The 14,366-nt window shown below is 37.3% G+C and overlaps 1 protein-coding gene across 1 annotated transcript in view; it reads right to left on the bottom strand.

Moving 5' to 3' along the window:
- Positions 1 to 14,366, bottom strand: part of LOC148330678 (uncharacterized) — a 61,202-nt gene that overhangs the window by 7,901 nt on the left and 38,935 nt on the right. Inside the window, exons 27-34 of the mRNA XM_088305327.1 lie at positions 13,676 to 13,717; positions 13,512 to 13,562; positions 13,267 to 13,293; positions 11,440 to 11,526; positions 10,249 to 10,284; positions 8,982 to 9,035; positions 8,851 to 8,904; positions 6,688 to 6,723 (exon numbers count right to left, since the gene is read on the bottom strand). Coding sequence (XP_088161453.1) covers positions 6,688 to 6,723; positions 8,851 to 8,904; positions 8,982 to 9,035; positions 10,249 to 10,284; positions 11,440 to 11,526; positions 13,267 to 13,293; positions 13,512 to 13,562; positions 13,676 to 13,717 — 387 coding nt within the window. The remainder of the gene's footprint in view (positions 1 to 6,687; positions 6,724 to 8,850; positions 8,905 to 8,981; positions 9,036 to 10,248; positions 10,285 to 11,439; positions 11,527 to 13,266; positions 13,294 to 13,511; positions 13,563 to 13,675; positions 13,718 to 14,366) is intronic.

Below are 14,366 nucleotides of genomic sequence, written 5' to 3'. Positions count from 1 at the left end.
ACAACCCCCCTACCAAGAAGAAAACAATTCACACCCTCCCACCACCATTTATTTTTACATTTTGTACGAATGCACATGTTCATTGTATATTGATGTTATATTATGTCAAGAAAATGTCCCTTAGCAAAGCTAAACTGATAAGAAATATAATTTGGAGAATTATTATTGAGAGTATCTCGAAACTCAGTCCTATGTGGTGCAAATATTGATGATCTGACAAATATTTACTATACGTTTGATGTCGAACCTCTTCGTCGTGGTGACATCATCCGTTTCCGCGTTCCGGTCTGAGAGCGTCTGCTAAATTGCTAACATAGCCGTCGTCTTATTTTATGTTTCTATACGTAATGGTTGCAATAAAACATTTCTGTTCATAGCTGCTGGCTCTCCGTCCAAACGCGGTTAGAGTCAGACTTCTGTTAAAAGTCGAGCGTACATCAAAGCACTTATTACTCTGTAATTCATTTTAGCGATTAGCACGCTTAGCGTCGCCTCATTCGCCGACTCGTTTCGAACGCTACTTGATAGTCGGGTCCTTTATTTGTCATCACGCAGCTCGTTGCTGCTGCTGTGCACGCACTTAGATATAGTACAAATAAAGCTCATACTGCTGTCGCGCAAGAGATCTTGGTGTCTAGCATTCAAGTAGCGGTGAAAGAAATTACTTTCGGGAGAACGCTTTTTTTTTTTTTTAAATCACGTCTCCGAGACCTACTGCGTGAACTAAGGGCACAAAGCGCAGCTTTGACAATCTCAAATTTGCGTTGTCTGAGATTGCAATTTCGGTTCCAAAACCATACATCATTCAGCCGTACTACAGCGGGGAAAAAAGTATGTTTCCCAGGGCCCCCCTCAGCATCGCACTGTGCCCCACTATTTGAGAACCATTGCGCTAAGGTAAGGCACAACCCATGTAATTGCTAGGTCTACGATTTTGAATCCAAAAATTACGTTGATGTGATAGTGTATATATATATATATATATTATGCATAATACTGAAATTAATAAACCAGTTCAGGGTGTACCCCGCCTACTGCCTGAAGGTAGCTGGGATAGGCTCCAGCATTCCCCGCGACCCTCGTGAGGAGAAGCGGTGCGGATAATGGATGGATGGATGAAATGAATAGTGGGTTTTTGAAATGAATGAACATTGAAAAATCTAAAATTTCGACACACTTAAACAAGGCGTAAGAAATTCTATACAGTTCAAAATAGTAGTCAGTGTTAGCTCTAAACGTTTCAGGCTTCTGCTAAAAAGAAAAAAAATCCTCCTTCAACGTTAAAAATGTATTTGAGGCCTTCTAAATTGGGGTCAGGTGTGTGCTGACTCCATTTTAACATATGTTTGAGTGTGATTGGTTAATTCTTAACATAGCCGCATCCTAGGGATTTGCAGAGGTCATGTCATTATCCACACCGCTTATCCTGTACAGGAAGGGTGCTGGAGCCTATCCCAGCTGACTACGGGTGAAAGGCGCACTACACCCTGAACTGGTCGCCAGCAAGTCACAGGGCAGACATAGACATCGTCACGCTGCCCGCACACAACTCAGGCGAGTGTGCCACTACACCGTCAGTGACTAGCACAGAGGTGTGGGGAATTTCAATATTTACTGTACTTTTTTTTTTTTTTTTATTTAATATGACACCTGCTCACCAAGGTCAGGGCTGTTTAGATCCTTGTTTTGGGGTTTGCACAGCAGTGGAACAGTACTCGGTACTTTTTGATCTTCATTTGTTTTACTGTATTTGTCCATCCCAGGAGTCATTTTCATACAATATTTACTGACTGAACACCTTGCGTTAGTGTATGTTCGTGATAAGATTATGGCGCACACTGATTTACATTGTTCCCATAGGAAAGGAATGCTCTTGTAACGAGGGGAGTGTCTGTAAACTATAATCACATTCATTTGTCCAAAACCTAATGCAATGTTGAAACATTGTTTAATTTCTTTGAAAGGTCAATTCCAACTAATTAATTGCGTAGGACATGTGTCGTTGTTGAACTGCTGACTTTAATGTTCTACCATTTAAATATGTTTGAACTTCATTCCAAAAAGTAAAACTTGGAATTTAGTCAATACATCTCACTGGACAATAGCCTCCATCCGTGATGCATGTCATAATACAAAGTACTAAGAAGTTCAAATGGGGCATCCAGCCATGATCATGAAGGTAAACATACATCGATCAATGAATCAACTCCCTTCACAAGCATGTACTCAAGTAGTTTTGGTGAATGTCTTAGGGTTCACTAACCTGGGCCAGTCTTTACGCACTGTGCTTTGGAGCACATCACTAGACAATACAAAATAACATCTTATTTGCGTCTTAGTTGGAGTCTTAATTATATTGTGAAAGTGTTGGTCATCATTTATAATTGGGGGGAGCAGAACTTACATTGTCACACACATATGTCTTTCAAATCACACTAAGGCGAGGGAAGTCTCTTGAGCTCGGCACTTCCAATCCTTACATTTGTCAAACTAAGTGGTCTTGCGGTTTCAAACTTTGACTAAACGGCGTATGTGCGTGTCATGTAAAAATGTCCACACAATTTTAGAAGCATGCAATGATGGGAGAGCATTGCTTGCCATTTAGAGGAAAAGGAAAAAAAAGTCAGCGGTTAATTTATGAGCACTTGCATGCTATTTGTACTGTTAAGAAGGAAGAGGCAAATAGGAAGTGTAAGAGGAGGAGTATTAACCCAGGACTTTAATTAGAATGCAGGAGGAGCAGGAGGCCATGTGTTGTGAGAGGGAGAGAGGGCAACCCTTGCGAGAAAAAGAGCCATGGGGCAAAGTGGAGGGAAGGAAAAAGGGGATAGGAAGACCTGTGGATACAAAGGAAGATAGGACAAAAGTAAAAACACCTGCACTATCTCATAGCTTTATCTTCAACACGTTCATCTAAATGGTCACCAGTGGCCGAATTTGGACTTTATACTTCATTCACAACAAGCATTTTTCGTTTAAGTTCTATTTTTGCGTGCAAGTCACTTGAATGTGTTGAAAAAAACCTATGAAATGTGAAGATTGATTGATGGGAGTGGAAATATTAAACAAGGAACATGTTAATGGGAAGGAAGAGCAACATTATTTTAGAGGTAGGTATTACAGTCATCTTACATATGGTGGACAATATAAAAAAACATTTTTCTCATTGTAGATTAAAAGCACAAATCACAAATGAATATCATCACATTCCATCAGTAAAGCTAATACGGTAACCGTAATTTGACATCTTGGGAAAAAAAGCATTTCCACCAATGTGATTTTTTTTGTGATTAATCACACGTAAATGTTCAGATAATCAAAGCAACTATAATATATCACAAAGAACAAAATTAAAAGCAATTGCAGTTTCTAAATTAGCTTTTCATTATTTAAGGGGGGAAAAAAACTGGCCCTTTGTGAAACACAAATCTTCTCTTGAATTGACTAAGTGTAATAACTGTGTCCCCCCCCCCTTACCAACAAAAAACTGCAAACAAGCATTTGTGATAACGGGTGATGAATCTCTCACATGTAGAGGAAATTTGGCCTCCACTTTTTGGGAAAATGAGCTTGAACTCTGTTGCATTAGAAATGTTTTCAAGCATGAATGGCCCATTTAAGGTCATTCCACAGCATCGCTATTAGATTTAAATCCTGACTTTGGCCGAGCCACTCCAAAACATTGTATTTAATTTTTTTGGAGAGGTGGACTAACTGGTGTGTTTTGGTCAATGTCCTGCTGCTCAGCCCAAGACCACGTGAGCATGAGGGCATAAGCTCATGGCCAAACGTTCACTTGCCCAGGTATACAGCAGAATTCATTGTTCCATTAATCACAGAAGGGAGTCCAGGTTCGGAAGAAGCGAAGCATCCATAGACCAACACACGGCCACCATCAAGTTTGGCACAATCTTCTTTTTAACAAATGCTATGCTGTTTTTATACAAAATTTAATGAGCCAAAAAATTATTTCTTGTCAGTCCACATTCATTTGGAATCATTGGGGTGTTTTTTTTTCTTTTTTTTCTTTTTGCAAAAATGAGTTGGTCCTTTTCTTTTTTTTTTCTTTTTTGCTTTGGAACTCTGCCATCCAGTTTTGCCCAGTATCTTCCTTATGGTTGAGTGATAAACACTGACTTTAACTGAGACCACTGAGGCCTGCAATTCTCTGGATGTTGTTTTAAGTTATTTTGTGACCCCCTGGATGAGTACTTGATACAATCTTGCAGTAGCTTTGGTTAGGCAACGTTTTGACTTTACGACAGCTGTGTCTCGTATGCACACACTGCAGGAAAATGCAACCCTGATCGGATTTTTTTTTTTTTGCCCGTATGCGACCGGTATCTTTTTTTTTTTTTTTTTTTATGGCGGTCTGAACAGCTCAATTACAACGTTTTCAAAGCCAGCGTTCATATGAGGTCCTAGATTAGATACGTATGTGATTTTTTTGGAATGCAACCACAGCCAAACGGGAAAGGTCACATGTATCCTTCATTGACGTCATCCGGATCCCAAAATGTGCTGGCAGCTGGGAGATCGAATCTGCAGTTATTTTGAGTAATAGTATTAACTTTATATTTAACTTTATTTTAATGTTTTAATTCTTTTAATTTATGGTGATGGTAATACGTGGCGTCATCTTTAGTGGTGTCTCCTTGAAATGATATTGAAAAGCCTTGCCTCATCATTACTGCCAAATACTATTTCTACCTCCTACAATACAAACAGACTGAAAAACAGTTTCTTCCCGAGAACCATCTCCATGCCGAACTCTCGCACGCAACTACCTTTGCCTTGTAGAACTGCAACTGATTTCATTTTTATTCAATTTATTCATTATTATTTGATTTATTATTTATATTTGCACTGGAGAGGGGAACGCTCTCATTGTACACTGAGTATAATGACAATAAAGGGCATTCTGATTCTGATATATATGAATATCAAAGCTTTGGAAATTACTTTGTAACCTTTTTGTGTTTCTCATTCTTTCTTGAATTTCTTTTGATTGCGGCAAAAAAAATAATAAATTACTGATGCATTGCATATCTTGCGGCTAACTGCACTTGTCTGTACAATTTTTGTGATTTCCTGATTTAACAGGGTTTGGCCAGTGAAATTAAACTCCGCTTTCTCCCCAGAAAAACTGTTTGATCAAAATTAACTCAAGATTCAACAGGGAGGGGCATTTACTTTTTTAATAGAGGGCCACACAGGTTAGAATTTTTTTCCCCTTATTTAAAAAAAAATAATTTTGAAGCTGCATTTTGTATCTTCTTACTTTTTGTATTTGTTAAATGTTAAATTCGTCTTGAGGAGCACAGTCTGATAACTATGCAAAAAAACAAAATTATCACGAAGAGGAACAGAATATTCCTATCCAAAATGGATAGAAAATTGTCATTTTTGTTGACCACAACAACGAGAGAGGTACTCAGCAGGGTCATTATATGCCTGTCTTTGATGTGTTTTGATACGATCAAGTGCATCTTCTGTTCATCTTGTGTTGACAGTCATTATTCATCAACAAGCTTTGATTCTGTCAAAGCAAAATATCTGAATAATCAAGTTTTTTTTTGTCATGTTCGAAAAAGAGCATCTACATTTTGGATACTTAGCTCTTGAATTCATCTTGCCTTGGTAGCCTTTGAAGCAATTCCAATTTAAATAAGTGGCAGCAAAATTAACAACACGGGAATATTTAATTGGGACCATAAAGATGGTTATGTTGTTAAATGTCCATGTTAAAATTCCACCAGACCCAGCTTCAAGAAAATGTATATATCATATAATGAAGGTTAACTGAAGAGACCTAAATCACAAATTTTGCTTTATTTCTGGATTATTATAGTTGTAACAGAGCATACAAGGTCCATTTACAAGGCGTGAAATATTTTTTTTTCATTGAGGAGCAATTTTGTGAATCAACGACTTCATTTCAGCGGCAAATTAGAACTTTTGAGGAGCCATTTTTTACAGTTAATCCCAGGGAACTGGAGCAAGGATACCAATAAACAATAAAAATATGGCCGTATAATGGGATAGTTGAATGTAGGGCGGCAGATATAAAATATTTCAGTATTCAAGTATCCTACTGCAAAGTCCATAGAGTATTCATGTTCGGGTAAATTATATTTTTACTTAGTAAATCTCACTTTCTTTTTTATATAATCAACAGATTTTATTTTTTAAATCCACACTGCTTAGCAACAACTTTTTTTATTCTCTTGAAACACTTTTCAGAGGTGCTGTCTCAAACGAATGTAAATTGCGCGGAGATAAACAATCCCTCGGTGGCGGCTGCCATTCTGTTTTTTTTTTTTTTTTTTTATATTTCTAACAATCTCAATAAGGGCCGAGTTTAACAAGTTAGTGGTCACTTAGTGATTCCGTAACATTTGACAACTCTGTGTTTTACCACATTAACGACAGCTTGTTCACAGTTTTGTCTTTTGATATTTTTGTTTGGGGGGGCAAAATACACATTTTATGTCGCAAACTGCAATGCAAAACCGCTTATTTCGAGCCTTGCGTTACAAAACTACCATAAGTAGCCACGGCTGCATTGAAACATTACTTCCAAAGACTTATAGTATATGTGAGGAATTACACTTCTTCGGTCTAAGTGAGTATACTATGAGTACTAGCTCCAATATTTTCATAATTGGAAATGTATGTATTTCTTACCCGATTCCCTTTGAGTCCTTGTGGTCCTACAAAGCCCTAAAAAGTGGAACAAGCAATAATATATAATTAAACTGATACAATGAATTTGCATATTGTAAATTTGCTTTTTGCCCTCATAAAGTAGTAGTAGCAGTAATTTCAGTGCATAAAAGAAAATAGTAGTATTTTCCATGTATTAAAAACAATTGCGGCAATCAATACATCAGGAATGGCCAACCGAGCGATACACAATGGTAAAATGTAAGATTCCGAATATATTCAGGTGCACAGGCGCATTGCAAAGGTCATTTGATGCCCGCGGCCAAACGCTTGATTTGAATCCAATCAGACAAACTACAATGAGACCCCATTAAATTACAGTCTCGTGCTCGTTTATTATTATTTCATTATCATTATTATTTCCATTTTTTGTGTTCAATTCACCTCGAACTTTTGTCTCCATGTAGTAAAGAAAATTACAACTAACTGAACTGACTAACAGAATTATTTAGATTTTAAAAAAATAAAATAAAATGAAAACATTTTTTGGGTCAGATTAGTTTTGATTTTAGCAACAAATATTGTTGCTTCTTACACATGTACTATCTATCTATCCATCCATCTATCTATTGGTCCATCCGTCTGGCTGTATTCCAATGATCAATTACTGTATTTTATAGAGCGCACTTAAAAGTGCCAAATCTTCCCCAAAACAAACAGCCATCAGCCATCAGCACGCGCGAGCTAGCACACCCGAGCTAGCATGTAAACACGCGCCTCGAAGCACGCCCAGTCTAAGTATTATATACAGAAATAGCACCCTCAACTGGTGATGCGCCCTTTGATACGGCGAGTCTTTTGGCAGCGAAAATACGGTATAGGTCATCTATTGATATTATTTTTGTGTAAGTTAATTTGAATATGTTAATAATTTCATGTTTGGTTAGGCGGGGGGTCAAGGCCTTCAAGGCCTTTTCTGCTGGCATTACATAATCATGATAATTTTTACGATAATAATTCTAATATTTATATGATTTAATTTAGATCTATAAATTATTCACATTCATGTCATTAAGTTGTGTTTTTTACGTGAGAATTTTCGTCCGATCAGAATTAAAATATCTTGTGTTTTTTATAAAACAGCGGCACATTTTTTTTTTGGTTGGAACCTTTAGATTCTTAGCCGCGGCAATCCAGTCAGCTGAGTATCAAAGTGATGGAGAAGTGGAAGCACGTCGCTGGAATATTGTTGCTAGTATTCCGCTAATTCAATTGTGTGGTTGATTTTTCTGCCATGTAACGTAGTCACTCTCACTTTTTGTAATTCTAGTCTAGATAAGATTTATTTGTCTCCCTTTCTAAAACAACATGATGTTGTTTATATTGTATGTTCTTTTTTGTGAAGTCAGGACTTATTTTCGTTTATTAAACTCATCTGTGTTTCTCTCAATTGGACCGAGTTCTTTTGTTAGTTTTTTTTACAGCGTCCGTGATATTAATTTCCATTTAGTCTTTTTTTTTTATATCCCTTATTCCGTTGTCAAGCTTTCATTGTGCTCCGCCTATCCACTTGTGTTGGTTGGAGTTTTTGCTTCCGACTTATGCTGACGGAGTTCTTCATATAGTTATTTACATTTATCATTGCTCATGTTCCTTTGCTCCATTGGTTTAATAAAATAGAGTATCCGCTCATAAAAGTTTTGTGTGGCTCTGCTTTGATGTTTGAAGTTTGTGACAAAGACAGTTATATTGTAAAGAAACATATTACTTTCACATTCAAGTAACTAGTAATATGTAATATATTACATTTTGGAAGTAACTTCCCCAACATTGATAATGAGTTACCACGTGCAATTGTATGTGTAGTGTTTACACTATCAAAGGGGTGTTCAAGTGCATTTTTCCCGGTCGGAAATCGGAAAAGTCTGACTGCCCACCGTCCTCAAATGCTGCATAAGACCCATGCTTCTCACCAGACAAAGGGGAACATAACACATTTGAGTTCCTCCGCAATTTGATTCAATTCACAATGTGTGGCTATATTAGCAAGTAGGTACCTCAACATTAAACATTATTAGTGATTGTAGGTTGTTTATGTACACTGAAGCCATTGTTACAAGTACAATGTCACAAGTATGTTGTATAATTATAGCCTCCATTTTTCTGCGATTAAAAATGACTTACAGGAATGCCCTGCGGGCCAATTGGTCCTGGATGTCCTGCATCTCCATTCTCACCCTGCAATGATATGAATAAAATTATATCCAGTCTCCCCTTGTCTGGAATGGAAATCTCAAGTCAGACTGGAAACTCACTCTCTCCCCCTTTGGTCCTGCTGGCCCTGCTACTCCTGCTGGTCCTATCAGACCCTTAAAAACAGATAAAGAAAATAATTATTGAGCAGCAGATATTAATACTCAAATACAAATCTCTGATCAGCACCTCAACAAGCTTTTATAAACTATAATGTGTCAAATGTATTGTGAAAAGAAAATAAATCTTAAAAATGTTTCCTACGCTTGACATAATTATTACACCAAGCTTGTTGAACTACTGTCCAGACTGTTAAAAAGGAGGGAAAAAGAATCACATGTCAACAGCTGCCGTTGTATCTGAAAAGCAGTCAGAATTTGAGAGAAAAACTTTGAGTCATTCCATATGCAGTTGTATTGAGTGGAAGGTGTACAAAAATTAATTCAATAACTTCTCAACATGCAGCATGGGCATCTTCACATGCTCATCCTCTCAGAATTGTCGTCCTTGCAATTTGGCTGTTTTAAAATCATTGGGCAAAAGACAGCTGAGTCAGGATTGAAGGTTTTCATTGTCAAAATCTTGATTTTGAAGCAACACTGGGCAACATTTCTAAGGACCAAAAGACTATATCGCTGAAACAGCTGATCCTCTTAAAGGAGAACGTCCTGTGTGTACTAGGGCTGGTACCCCCAAAGCCAATCGATCCAAACATTTCGGTTAAATTTTATTACATCGATTAGATTAGATATGAAATGTAGCCAAAAATTTAGCCAACGTCATCATTTGAGACTTAATTAATAATTTGAGCTTTTATTAAGGAAACTAATGATAATCTCAGATAAGACAATTTTTTTCGGGAAATAATGATCTTGCCTCAATTTATTATTCCCATGTGAAATTTAGGCTTTTATAGTTGAACACAAAGCTGATGTAATTTTCCGGGAACGATAACTTATTCTGTTGGATCAATGGCAACTGACAAGTTTGTTGTACACACAAGTTTGTTGTATGTTTTGCCTTCCAAGTGAAGCGAAGTTATTTGTTATACCTGCCATTATTAGATACATTTACAAAGTTGCCATTGTGTTGCAGCAGGAATTTAGATAACACCAGTGCAGTCCTCCCAATCCAACTCTGAACAGTCCTCTCCTCACTAAAGGTTTCTACAGCTCAAACTGAGACAATACAAGCACAGGAAGTAGGAAAGCAAGTCGACAAGACAGGCAGACATGGCAGAAATTCAAGCAAACTAGCAAGGGGTGGAGGAGGAAGACAAGGTGGAGAAAGGAGAGAAGGGGGCCGGAACATAACTTTTGCACCACTCACCACTGGACCGGGTCTGCCGTCTAACCCATGAGCCCCCTGGATAGCGTTGTACAGTTAGAGAGCACAGGTGATGGGGAAGATGGAGGGAGGAAGGTGGGTTGGGGAATCAGATTGGGGAGGTGGTAGGGGTGAGTGAAGCTGTGATTCAAGTGACTTCAACAAAACATTCAGATGGTGACCAAAAAAAGTGTAATGGAAGTTTGGAGATAAGCGTGGTGAGAGTGCTTACAAGTGAGTGACTGTCAGTAGCTCCTTTGACCAGATACAGCTGAGCTTCCTGATAAAACTATGAATTTTCAGTGTAGTTTTTTTATTTATTTATTTTTTTAATCAAGTGTTACCTAACATTAAATCCACAATAAATCCATGGCCCAAATGATTCCCATAATTCTTCCATCCATCTATTATCTCTACCGCTTGTCCTCTCAAGGGTCGTGGGGTTTGCTGGAGCCTATCCCAGGTATCTTTGGGCAGTAGGTGGGGTACACCCTGAACTGGTTGCCAGCCAATCGCAGGGCACACATAGACGAACAACCACACAACATCCACACACACACTCATACGGGGCAATTTAGACTGTCCAATCAACCTGCCATGCATGTTTTTGGAATGTGGGAGGAAACTGGAGTACTCGGAGGAAACCCACGCAGGCGCGGTGAGAACATGCAAACTCCACACAGGAAGGCCGGAATCGAACCCACGACCTCTGTACTGTGAGGCTATCGTGCTATTCCCATAATTCAATTTACATATATCCCATATGTGAAAACCTCATAGTCTCACATGTAATGCTAGTAAAATAAGATTGATCATTTAAAATCTGTAAATGCACTTGTTGGCTAAATCATGGATGGTTGTAGAAAGGTTTAAGACAGATTGTAGATTTAATTTCCAAGAGTAAAAATTTGCAGAAATTAAAACGAATGATACAGGAATTAAATTCAGTAACATTATAAATGATGGCTAATAACAAAACAGGTCTAGCACATTCTCATTTTAGTACTATCTTGCAGTAGCCTTGACCTTTCCATGCAACATTTTAACAAAGACAAACAAAAAAAATGCGTGAGTTGAAACTAAACTGACTAATATTCATAAATTTAGTGTTTAATTTATGGTTAAGAGTTAGGTGGTTGAATAATATCTACTCAAAATAGTATCAAAAACTTTGAAAGGACACTGAGCACTTACAGGCAGTCCAAGATGGCCTCTGTCCCCTTTGTCACCTTTCTGACCGGTTGCTCCCCTTTCTCCCCTGAGGCCTATGCCTGGCTCTCCCTGCGAGACACCGAGAACAATCACAGTCTTAAACATTTAGGCCAATTTCAGATTTTTGATCAATAATGATAAGACACGCTCCTTCCTTCTGAGAAAATGTTGTTATAAAAGTAGTATTGTTTTTAATCACATCTATACTGATAACCTGGTAACAAATTTCTTGGGAGCTTTAAACTATCAGTATGGGTTGTTTTTACACATCCTTTGAACAAACTTTTGACGTAACTTTCTGAGTCAAATCCTCAACCGAAAAATTGGGGAGAAATGATTGAGAATAGGCTCGGCCACTTGTGATGCTGGTGGATGTAATATGTATGTTCATTTTCAGTGAAAAGGCCTACATTTTGTGTTTTGAGACTCTAGGACTGTTGTCCAGTGTGTGAGTGAGTATTAAAATGTTGGTGTTATGTGTTTCAGAGTTGATTTCAACCTCCAAAATTTTTCTTTAAGACTGATTGATTAAACTGGAGGGACGCGATGGAGTTATTTGACAGAGTTGATTCATTTAGTACTAAACCAACTGTGCCCACTTGATTAGAACTGCTCTGCCGCAAAGACTTCTGGGAGTGCGAGTTGTTAGAGTTAAATGTACCTGTTCTTTTTTTATTTAATAATTTTAAGTTGTTAAGTTCACTGTTACGTCAGAACTTAAACCCAGTTGTCATTCTGTTGTTTGCACTCCAAGACAGGAAAAAGTCCAGTGTTAAAATGACTCCCGTTGAGTCAATTTCAACATGTTTTCCGTGTTTATATAGCTCCACACTCTGCAGAGTTGATTTAACACTTTTAAATAGTAAACCATTTTACACTGTGCCAGAGTCACTCAACAACACTATGGGAGTAAAGGTAACACTACTGAGATCTACAGGATATAACGACTTGTTTTTCTAATCGGGTTAACTGCAAATTTTCTTACATTTTCAGGAAAATATGACATCCTCATATCTCCAAAATCATCACTTTTCTCAAGACCCCAAAAATGTCATCTTTGTTCACTCAATAACTTTGTATCACCAAAGCGCAAGACACACCCACATGTGTGGGCTGACCAATAGTACAGATATGTGGAAAAAGTATGAACCAAATTTTGAAAAAAGAAGTTTTGGTCCAACAGCAGCGATATACAATATGTTTATTAGCGGTAATCTGATACAACCTTTTCACTTCTGATACGAAACTGATATTGTAGCCTAGAGTGCTGTCCGATATAAATATTGATACGATCTCAAAAGGGATTGCTACATGCATTTACTTCTTATGAAACGTTAGAAGTGGGGCTTATCAAGTGACACTAATCAAAGAACAATAGTCGCAAACGTTAGGTATGAGAAACTATGACCCATTTAATCCAAGCAAATGAGTTGCATAAACTTGACGTCAAACATGAGAATGTACTGCATTTGAATAAAATAAATACAAAATACACTAAAAGACCAGTAGAAATAACCCAAACTTCTTAGAAAACAAATTATACACTTTTAAGTGTAAAAAAACAATTAAAGTTTATTTGAGTACATTCAGAATACATTATTTACATTCATTATATGGTGGGAACCAAGACTGGAATGGACCGCTTGTATAAGAGTGTGTGCTAATATCGGAGATTTGGGATTTATACGGAAGTAATACGATATGCATTTTTGGGCTGATATTGGACCAATACCCAATATAAATATCGGATCGGGACACCCCACTTACTTTTATTATAAGACATTTAGTTCATAATAAATGCTAATTCACCTTTGGCCCAGAAGGTCCTTGTGACCCCTAAAAAAGACAAAAACATAGAGTTGTCAAGTTTGTATATACTGAATATATTTAAAGTGGCTGTGACTAAAAAGTACTGCGAAATGATTGTAGTAACTATAAAAAAGTGATAAATTCATGTAGATGAGCAATAGTGGTGCTTGTTTCTGTTTGTTTACTCTATGACATTAATTTGCATTAGTTTATTGTAGTTTGTATTAATTGAATATTTGTCTCACTGCTGGGCCAACTGGTCCCGAGGGCCCTGGGGGACCCGGAGGTCCATAGAGCTAAAAAAAAAAAAAAAAAAAAAGGACAGAAAAAGTTAGAGGTTATGATGAATTCAAAATTGTATATAGTAAAATGTTATTGTCGTATAATATTGTGTTCAAACCTAACATACCATCTCTGCCTTTCCTCCTTCCCCAGGCTCGCCTCTAGTGCCCTGAGGAAACAGGATATATATATATATATATATATATATATATATATATATATATATATATGTGTGTGTGTGGGTGTGTGTTTGTGTGTGTTTTTTCATTATTTTGAAATTTCCTGTAATTGTAACATGATGAAGAAAAACGGCAACATTGTCCATGAAAATATACAAGTGTCAACAAACACAATAGATTACAAATGGACACTGCAGAAAAAGCAGCTTGAGGAGCCCCTGTCGCGTCTTTTTCCCCAATAAGGCCATCCAATCCCGCGAGAGATACAAAGTAGATATGATTTTGGCTGATCATTTCAGTTCAGGGATCAATGAGATTGTCTTCATTTTTAAAAATACTCTCTGTGGAAACAAGTGAGTAATTGGCAAATTCTAATGTGAATTATATGAGCTTCTTCCGTCATTTAAGGCTGACAGTGATTAAATCTAGCACTCAATTATTGTACTGACACATTCATGATGAGAGCTCACTTCATTATTACATGGAAACGGATGGTTAAATTAATTGAGTTGATGGAAGTACAGATATATAAACTAATAACCAAGAAGTGACTTTTCTTTCACCTGGACAGGGATATAATTTTCAGTCTTATAGTGCTTCCTACAAACAAGCAAAATAATATGCAGTAAAAAAAGGGAA

The sequence above is a fragment of the Idiotropiscis lumnitzeri genome, chromosome 9 (genome assembly GCF_059441095.1).
Source record: "Idiotropiscis lumnitzeri isolate Australia: NSW breed Sydney's pygmy pipehorse chromosome 9, RoL_Ilum_1.0, whole genome shotgun sequence".
Classification (NCBI taxonomy): domain Eukaryota; kingdom Metazoa; phylum Chordata; class Actinopteri; order Syngnathiformes; family Syngnathidae; genus Idiotropiscis; species Idiotropiscis lumnitzeri.
This window is presented reverse-complemented; position numbering and strand designations above follow the sequence as displayed.